The 9743-nt window shown below is 42.0% G+C and overlaps 1 protein-coding gene across 1 annotated transcript in view; it reads left to right on the top strand.

Annotated features, from left to right (window-relative positions):
• The first annotated feature begins 779 nt into the window (after positions 1 to 779).
• The window catches only part of st8sia1 (ST8 alpha-N-acetyl-neuraminide alpha-2,8-sialyltransferase 1), a 71269-nt gene continuing 62305 nt past the window's right edge, over positions 780 to 9743 (top strand). Inside the window, exons 1-3 of the mRNA XM_048610564.1 lie at positions 780 to 787; positions 3783 to 3927; positions 4427 to 4536. Of these exons, the coding sequence (XP_048466521.1) occupies positions 780 to 787; positions 3783 to 3927; positions 4427 to 4536 (263 nt within the window). The remainder of the gene's footprint in view (positions 788 to 3782; positions 3928 to 4426; positions 4537 to 9743) is intronic.

Raw genomic sequence — 9743 nt, 5'->3', positions numbered from 1 at the left:
CCTGGACAATATGGGCAATTTAGCAAGGCCAACCCACTAAAAGTGCACATCTTTCGACCCGGAGAAAACCCACACAGAAAAGGGGAGAATGTATAAACTCCACACAGACAGTTGCCCAAGGATGGAGTTGAACGTGGATCCCTGATGCTGTGAGGCAGCAGTGCTAACCACTGACTCTATAAACAAAGGGGATGTTCTAGAGGGTGCAAGGGCAGAATTAACCCGTGCTGAGGACATAATGTGTGCAATTACATTGGTAGGTTTAGTCAATAGGCCACCAATTAGTGGGAAGCTACAAAGGAACAAATCCACAGGCAAATTACAGCATTATAGAGTAGTCAGAATGGGGGCTTCAGTTACCCAAATATGAACTGGGATACTTGTCCCGGTAAGGGGCAGTGAGTGTTTCTGGATTGAGTGCAGGAGAGTTTCCAACAACATTACGTGTCCAGCCCAACAAGGGAAGATGCATTAATGTAAAACAAAGAACTGCAGATGTTGGAAACCTGAAACCAAAGCAGAAACTGCTGAGAGAAACTCAACAGGTCTGGCAGCATTGGTGGAGAGAAAGCAGAGTTGACATTTCGAGTCCAGTGACCCTTCCTCAGATAACAATGCAGAGGGGAATTGAGATACCGAAGGAAAGATGCGCTTATGACACGTGCAAGGAAGTAATACAACTGACAACCAAGAAGTTTATAAGGGAAGTGAAAAAGCAAAAAAGAGGAATTAGGAGAATGGACTAGCAGCAAATATAAAGGGGTGTCCCAAGGTCTTCTATGGCCATGTAAGTATGAGGAGGGTGGTAAAAGGAGGGTTAAGGCCTATTAGGGACCAAAAAAAGGATTTATATATGGGAGCAGGGGTTTGGCTAAATGAATACTGTGCATCTGCCTTTAACTATGAGGCAGATGCAATCCAGGCCACAGAGGGGACAACTCAGCATTCAAAATTGATAATGAAGATCAGCTGTTGGTGCTTAAAGTTGACAAGGCGAAAGGCCTGAATGAGATGCATCTGAGGATACTGAAGGAAGTGAGAGGGAAAATTCTCGGGCACTGCAAACTTAAGGGAGGTGCCTGAAGACTGGAGAATCACAGACATTTTGTCCTTGTTCAAGAGTTTGTAAGGAAGAACCCAGCAACTACAGACTAGTCAGTTTAACTTCATTACTGGGTTAACTTCTAGAGACAGCTATTCAGGATAGAATTAATAGTTACGTGGAAAAAGGAAGGTTTATTAAGAGGAGTCAGCTTGGATTTCTAAAGGGGACATCATGCTTGACTAACTCACTGGAGTTTTTTGAAAAGGTAACAAACACACTTGATGAGAGTAATAATGTTGATATGGAGTATGTGGACTTCCTGAAGGCATTGGATACCATGCCACAAAACAGACTTGTGAGGAATGTTCTAGACCACGGAATAAAACATGGATACAAAACTGATTGAGTTATAGGAACCCGAGAACAAAGGCCAGTGGTTATTTTTTGTACTGAAGGATGGTTTGTACGGAGCTCCTCAGCAGTCGATATTTCTTTTCCTGATGTGCATTAATGACCTAGATCTTGGTGTGCAGGAGACAATTTGAAAGTTTACAGAAGGCAGGAAACTTTGAAGAACTGTGAACTGTGAGGACCACAGTGTGGAACTCCCCGAAGAACCTTGACAAGTTGGTGAGCGGGTGGATAGGTGGCAGGTGGGCTTCAATGCAGAGAAGTGTGAGGTGACACATTTTGATATGAAGAACTTTGGAAGACAATATAAAAAATGGGGCACAGTTCTGCGGGGATGGGGAGAAACAGAGGGACTTGGGTGTATATGTTCACAAAGCATTGAAGGTGGCAGGACAGACGGAGAGACCATTTGAAAAGGCATAGTGTCCTTGGCTCTATTCAAAAGAGACATAGAGTAAAGGAGCAAAGAGCTGATATTGAACTTCTATAAGAAACTTGCTGGGCCTCAGCTGGGCTATTTTTCAAAGTTCTGGGTGCCGCATTGTAGGAAGGATGTGAATGCATTGGAAAGATTTACAAAACAGGAAGGATATTAAACTGGAGAGGGTTCAGAGGGATTTACCAGGATGTTGCCAGGAATGGAGGATTTCAGTTATAGAAATAGGCTGGATAGGTTGGGAATTTTTCCCTGGAGTGTAGGAGGTTGAGGGGTGATCTTATAGAGGTCTATAAAAATCATGAGGAACTGACAAGGGTCTTTTCCCTAGGGTGGGGGGAGTTCAAAGCTAGGGGGCATATTTTTAAGGTGAGAGGAGAAAGATTTAAAAAGGACATGAGGGGCAACCTTTTTATGCAGTGGTTTGTGTGTGAAATGAATTGCCAGGGAAAGTGATGGTTGCAGATACAGTTACAACATTTAAGAGGCATTTGCATAAGTTCATGAATACGAAAGCTTTGGAGGGATATGGGCCAAATGCAGGCAAGTGGGGCTAGTTTAGTTTGGGAATATGGTCAGTGCGGACTGGTTGGACCAAAGGGTCTGTTTCCATACTGCGTAACTGTATGAGGAATTTCAGTCATGAGGATAGTTTGAAGAAGTTGGGACTGTTCTTTTTGGAGAGAAGAAGGCCAAGAGGAGATTTGATAGAGGTTTTCAAAATCATGAGCCACCAGATAGAACGGATAATGAGAAACTGTTCCCACTTGTTAAAGGAACTAGAGGGTGTCGATTTAAAGTGATTTGCAAAAGGAGCAATGTAGTGTTCACACAGGCAGTAGTTAGGTATGGAATGCACTGCCTGAAAATATGGTGGAGGCAGGTTCAACTGAGGCATTGAAGAGGACATTGGATGGTTATTTGGGTAGAAAGGGCATGCAAAGATATGGAGGAAAGGCAAGAGATTGGTACAAATGATGCTCATTTGAAGACATGATGGGCAGAATGGCATCCTTCTTCGCCATAACAATTCTGTGATTCTGTGATTTTGTTATAAACTTGTACGTTGTCAAATACCTTTCAAAAGCCCTTTGACATATTGACCTACCTGCTATCGGAAACCATTACATCTCATCAGGGGTCACAGTCTAGAGATACACTAGGACTGAGATAAGGAGAAATTGGTTCACCTGCAGATTGGAAGCCTATAGAATTCACTGCCACAGAAAGTGTTTGAGACCAAACGTTGAATGCTTTTAAGAAGGAGGTAAGATTTAGTTCTGGGTGAAAGGAATTAAATGATGTGGGGAGAAAGTGGGAACAGGGGACTGAATTGGATGATCAGCTATGATCATATTGAATGCTGGAGCAGGCTTGCAGGGCTGAATGGCCTATTCCTGCTCCTATTTTCTATATTAATTTACTTCCCAAAAACCATGCAAGATCCTGAACATCATTCACTTACCTTCTCTGGTCTGAGGATCTAGACTCTAGTCTCTCCAGCTAACTTAAATTCCTCATAACTGGCATCATTCACTCATTAATCCTCTCTGTTACTTCAACCAAGAATTTAATGACATTAATTAGACATCTCCTCTGTATTTTTCAATTTAGTCCATTATTAATGCTGCCTTGCATTGGTAACATCCCCTTCTCGAGTGAAGATAGGTACAAAGTACTCATTCAGTACCACAGCACCTACAAGCTGAGATCCCTTTTTTTGATCCCTTCCCTTACCAGTCCCAACTATCCTTTGATTACCTTTTGTATGTGTAGAAAAGAGCTCCTTTTTAAGTTAGCAGTCCAGGGAAATCCCTGACCCAGGAGCACAGAGTGGTGAAATTTGTTGCCAATTCTCTTCCATTTAAAATGGCTCTTGTTTTATCGTAGGAGACTACTTGAGCAATGTTGTGATGCACAACGACTGTTTGCTGTGACAAAAGTGAACTCACCCTTGGGAAAGAACCTCAAGTTTGATGGAGAGTTCCTCTACTCACTTGCTGTCAACAATGAAATCTTCTCCATGTTTCCACAGGTTAACACTCAATGCTTTGACTTCAGTCCTAACCTCAGTCTCAATGTCGTGTGAGAACGCAATAGACTAGGAGCTAAAGTAGATGTGAAAACTTTACGTATTTAAGTTATTGAAGTTTGCAAAATTTAATGGTCACCGGCCTGTTTTAATATGGGCAATTGAGCACAATCCTTTCTATTGTATAAAATAGGTTTTAAACAAATGAAAGTATGGGGGGGATCTCAAACTAGTCTAGTGCATGAAATATTTTAAACTGTTGTAGTTTGCATTTTAAAGCCGGGTCTGTTGTCTAAGGGTTTTAATTCTTGTATCGTGCATGAAAGATCTTTATCATTGTGTAATTTTTGAAGGATAAAAGAAGGAAAAGTAATCTTTTGTAAAGCCAATGGCCAAAGAAACTACGTGAAAAGCTACCAGACCTTAAAGGTCAAGGGAGACTAAACACTTAGAAGAGGACAGGTTGAATCCATTAATTGAAAGCAGCTCTCTTTGTTGCTAGGATACACCGTTCCAGTTGCCACTGAAAAAGTGCTCAGTTGTGGGAAATGGCGGAATATTGAAGGAGAGCAATTGTGGCAGTCAGATCGACAAGGCAGATTTTGTCATGCGGTAAGAGACCTTTTTAATGATCTTTGTCTGCAGTTAAGAAATAACTCCTGCTGTTGAGATTCAACTCGAAGCCTTGCTGTGTTTTGCCTACTGCACACCAAAGTGATGGCTCTGTTATAAATATTCCACGCTGAACCATTAATGCCTGTCCTCCTGAATTAAAATAACAATGAAAGAATGTATGGAAAGGGATTGGGGAGGACTGTTTCATTGGCAGTTAGAATTAATGTAGCCTAATAAAGTCTGTACTTGTCCAGCACTTTCTGTTTTTATTTTTAATATCTGTAATGTACTGTGGGACACTGGAAATCTGACATGAAATAAAATTCGTTGGAAATATTTAGTCAGTATTTGTTGACAAGAAACAAAGTTAATGTTTTAGGCCAATGAGCTTTCGTCAGAACTCATAAAAAAGAATGTTTGAAGCAAATATAGAGACAGGGAAGAGGATGGAATGTCTGTGATAGGATACTGGGCAGTAGAGATTAAATGGTGATGTTAATGGGGTGAGTACAGAAACACAATATGGACCTAAGTGGGCTTTAAATGGGAAAGCAGAAACATTGTTGAGAGCTGGATTTCAGAAACATGGAATCAACTCATTTCGTTCCAAATTGTTCAACTCAGTGTTGAATCTGGAAGACTTTTAAGACTTGATCAAAAGATGTGGGCTGTTTCTTGAGCTACTGTTGAGCTTTATTAAAAGGGCGTGGAAAGCCAAGTTCAGGGAGGTCAGAATTGGAATCAGGAAATGAATGAAAGTGACAAGAGACGTTAACCTCAAAGTCATGCTTTTGGGCTAAGTGGAATTGTTTAACCTGCATTCCTGCTTTTAATGATTTATGTTTTTGGTTAAAGTCCTGTTTTTGTAACTGTTCTACGGTTCAGTAGAATTTGGGGCAGGCAGGTTCAATTGAGGCATTTAAGAGGCAATCGTAAGGGGAGAGGCAGGTGATTGGCTTTAGGCACCTTGCGCTGATGGTCCTCCTGTGCTGTACTGAAGCATTGGAAAGGGTGCAGAGGAGATTTACCAGGATGTTGCCTGGTATGGAGGGAAGGTCTTATGAGGAAAGGCTGAGGGACTTGAGGCTGTTTTCGTTAGAGAGAAGAAGGTTAAGAGGTGACTTAATAGAGACATACAAGATGATCAGAGGATTAGATAGGGTGGACAGTGGGAGCCTTTTTCCTCAGATGGTGATGGCTAGCATGAGGGGACATAGCTTTAAATTGAGGGGTGATAGATATAGGACAGATGTCAGAGGTAGGTTCTTTACTCAGAGAGTAGTAAGGGCGTGGAATGCCCTGCCTGCAAAAATAGTAGACTCGCCCACTTTAAGGGCATTTAAATGGTCATTGGATAAACATATGGATGATAATGGAATAGTTTAGGTTAGATGGGCTTCAGATTGGTTTCACAGGTCGGTGCAACATCGAGGGCCGAAGGGCCTGTACTGTACTGTAATGTTCTATGTTCTATGTTCTATGTTCTACTAATTCTGCGTGGTCTGTGCTCCGATCACATTCCGTGCCTTGATTCCATGGAGAAGGCCTCCATGTTCCTCTTGTGAATGCACCACCCCAAATTCACTGGCCGCTAACTGTCTGGAAATTTGTAAATGTCTTCCTGTATTTTGTTGCAGTCGTAGAGTCATACAGCATGGAAACAGACCCTTTGATCCAATCAGTCCATGCCGAACATAATCCCAACTCCTCCTCTGTTTAAACATATCCCTCAATTAGATGTGATCCACAAATTTCAGAATTGAAAAATTCCCGAATCCAAATTTATTTTACACATATATATGGTGAGCAACTGTGGAACACAATTCCAATTATTTGCCAGTATGATTAGCTGTCTTTGTGCTGATTAGAATAAGGTGAGCCAGGTAGACCTCATAGAATATGAGTTCCCTGATTCGGGCTGTTAACCTGGTCCAATCAGGGAGCCCTGGCTGACAGATATAAACTGGAGTGTCTGGAATTCTGTTCACTCTGAAGGCTGGCTCTGAGGGAGCTGGATCAGTGTCAAAAACTCTCCACATGTAAATGAAAGGTGACTTGGTGATGGGATACTGGACTCTGAGGAGTTATTTCTGTCCTTAACCCCTACCTTCTGTTTTGCTGTTTTGTAACCAGTTTATCATCTGTTACTTGTGCACAGTCTCCATATTCTGTGCACAGACCATAGACATGTGTCCACTGTGTGATAGCTCAGGTAAACTCTTTCTTTTCACTTTTGACTGTATAAAGATATTAGTTTTCACAATGTCTTTTATAACAACATAAATTACGCTCAATTGTAGCTTTGATTTTATCCTTTGCATGCTGAGAGTTATCAGGTGATGGACAGTTTTGTTTCATTTAGGTTTTTTCTTCCCCTGTTCCACTTCTCGCTTCTCTCCGGGAAGGAGGAAATGATTTGTAATTTAAAGTCATGTCTCAATGGCTAGCTTTGCTCTGACCGGAAAGTTGCCAGTTCGAGTCTCATTCCAGAGACCTTGGTATAAAAGCTAGGTTTAGCTCTTTGTTGTCGTGCTGTGGGGGTGTTGCATTGTGGGAGATGCTATATTCCACATGGGATTGTGAATCAGTGTCCTACCTACTGTCTTGGGTGAGTGTAGACTATTCCATGGCACTGTTGGGAAGAAGAGTCATTGCATAATAGTAGGTGGCTGTTCTCTGTATGGTGCCTCTCTGTAGAGTTATCCAATGAATCCATTTTCCCTGGCCTATGTCTGTAGCCTGGCAAGATTACCTTCTTCAAATGCCGATCCATTTTCTACAAAATAATTGATTGCTTCTTCTTCCACAATGCAGATGGGCAGAGGGTTCCAGGTCGTTATCACTCCTCCGCTCTTTCTCGTATTCTCCTCTGCATTTCTACCATATAACTATACACCTGCGTTGCCCAGTCCTTGTACGGTCAGCTAATGTTTTCTTTGTTCATCTCGCCAATACCTCTCACAATCTGGTCCAAATCTGTCAGATTGTCCCTCAATCTCATTTTCTCCAAGAAGAATAACCAGCGTTTCCAAGCTTCATAAATAAAGCCCTACATCCTGGAACCATTCTGGTAAATCTCCACTGCATCCTGCCTAAGGGCATTGTGGATCAACCTACAGCAGCGGTTCAAGAAGGCAGCTCACCCCCACCTTCTCAAGGGCAACTAGGGATGGGCAATAAATGCTGACCAGCCAGTGATGCCCATGCCCTCTGAACATAAAGAAAACTCCAATGTTCATTTTGAGTGGTGTCATTGGATCATTTCCATCCACCTTTAGTGGGGATATTGTATGTTCAAGCCCTGTTTCCTACCAACACTAGATTTGATTTGATGTAATATTGTCACATGTACTGAGATACAAGCTTACCAGACAAATCATACCTTACATAAGTATATCAGAGTAATAAGACAGAATGCAGAATATAGTGTTAGAGCTATAGAGAAGGTGCAACAAAAACAAAGCAATGAGAGGTCTGATCATAAGTCTGATAACTGTTCTTGAATCTGTTGATTTGCGTTTTCAAGCTTTTGTACCTTCTGCCCAATGGAAGAGGGTGGAGAGGGTATAACTGGGCTGAGAGAGGTCTTTGATTATGTTGGTTGCTTCCTTGCGGGCAGCAGGAAATGTGGATGGAACCAATGGACAGAAGGCTGGTTTTTGTGATGGACTGGACTATATTCACAACTCTCTGTAATTTCTTACAGTCTTGGGCAGAGCAGTCAAACAATGAGGCTGATGCTGAGCACTAAACAACACAGATCCAGGAAGATTTCCCTGGCGTTTTTGGTCTGTGTGAACACTCGTATGCTCCCTAATATCTATATATAATTTCAATTGGTGTTCCATTCCCTCTGGGGTTCCCCTCCCCATCAATCCCCAGGGGTGATTCCCAATCCGGTCCCCGGACTGTCCCACACAGAGCTTCTCTTACATTGGTCCCTGTAGGTATTTCTCTGCTTAGACTTCCCCTGCAGTGGCAGGTTTCTCAGAGGAGAAAGAATCTTGTACTTTCTGAAATAACGATTATTTGGAGAAGTTGATTACAACCAATCGGCTTCTACCACATTCTATTAACATTGTTAGAAGATTTCCCCAACTAGAGTTAGTGAGAAATTGTCATAACCTTATGCCAGGTCACTCATTAACAATGCCATGGGAATCCCCCCCATTATGATAAAACCAGTGGGCTAGGGAAGAATTAACAGGAAGATCTGGTCCTTGAATGGTCTGGTGACATGAATACAGTTTCAATTAGTGCACCAACTTTGATAGTGGGAAATTCCATCAGTTGCAGCGAAATCTCTTGCTATTTCCCTGTTGAAATTGTCTGATTTCTAAATTCATTCATTCATGGGACCAGAGTGCTGCTGGGAAGACCAACATTTATTGTCCCATCCCTGGAGAAGCTTCTGCTCCAGGGTCTGTGTTGCAGCTACACCCACAGTGTGGTTAAAAGTTTGAGGAGTTGGAACCAGTGACAGTGAAGGGTGTAGTCCCAAGACCAGATGGTGTGGGACTTGGAAGGGAACTTGTAGAGGTCACTTCCCCAATGCATTTTTTTTTCCTTCTGGGTGTCTGTCTAGAGACAGTGGATTTAGGAGATTGTGCAAAACATCTTTATATGGTACACACTGTGCATGGCTTGTTTTATGTGATGGACAGATTGCTGATGAAACAATCTGCTTTATTTTAAAAGGTTTGCTGCTTAAATTGCTGTTTTGAGAATATCTCTGTTTCTAGCTGTAATTGTAGTTTGTGTTCCATTTAATTTGAGTGCACTGATTAATTGAGTCTGATAGCATTAATTAATTCTCTGACAGCCATGGCTCAATAGGCAACATGCTCACCCCGAAGCACAGGGTTCCCAGTTCAATCCCATTCCTGGAACCTGAGCACAAGAGTCATAGCCAGCCCTTGCGTTGTATAGGGCACACTGAGGCTCCGTCTGTCTTTTCAGGTGTGTGTAAATATCCCATGGCCTATTTAAAAGAAGAATATCGCTGATATCATGGCCAATATTTATTCATCAACCAACATTAGAAACTGCTCATTATCACATCGCTGTTTGTGGGATCTTGCTGTGCAATAATGGACTTCTCAGTTAGGGTGCAGCAATGACTGCACTTTGAAAGCACTTCATTGGTTGTAAATGCTTTCGGGTGACCTGCGGTTATGAAAAGCAAGTTATGAAGGCAAATCTTT

Source organism: Rhincodon typus, chromosome 22 (genome assembly GCF_021869965.1).
Source record: "Rhincodon typus isolate 14 chromosome 22, sRhiTyp1.1, whole genome shotgun sequence".
NCBI lineage: Eukaryota > Metazoa > Chordata > Chondrichthyes > Orectolobiformes > Rhincodontidae > Rhincodon > Rhincodon typus.
This window is presented reverse-complemented; position numbering and strand designations above follow the sequence as displayed.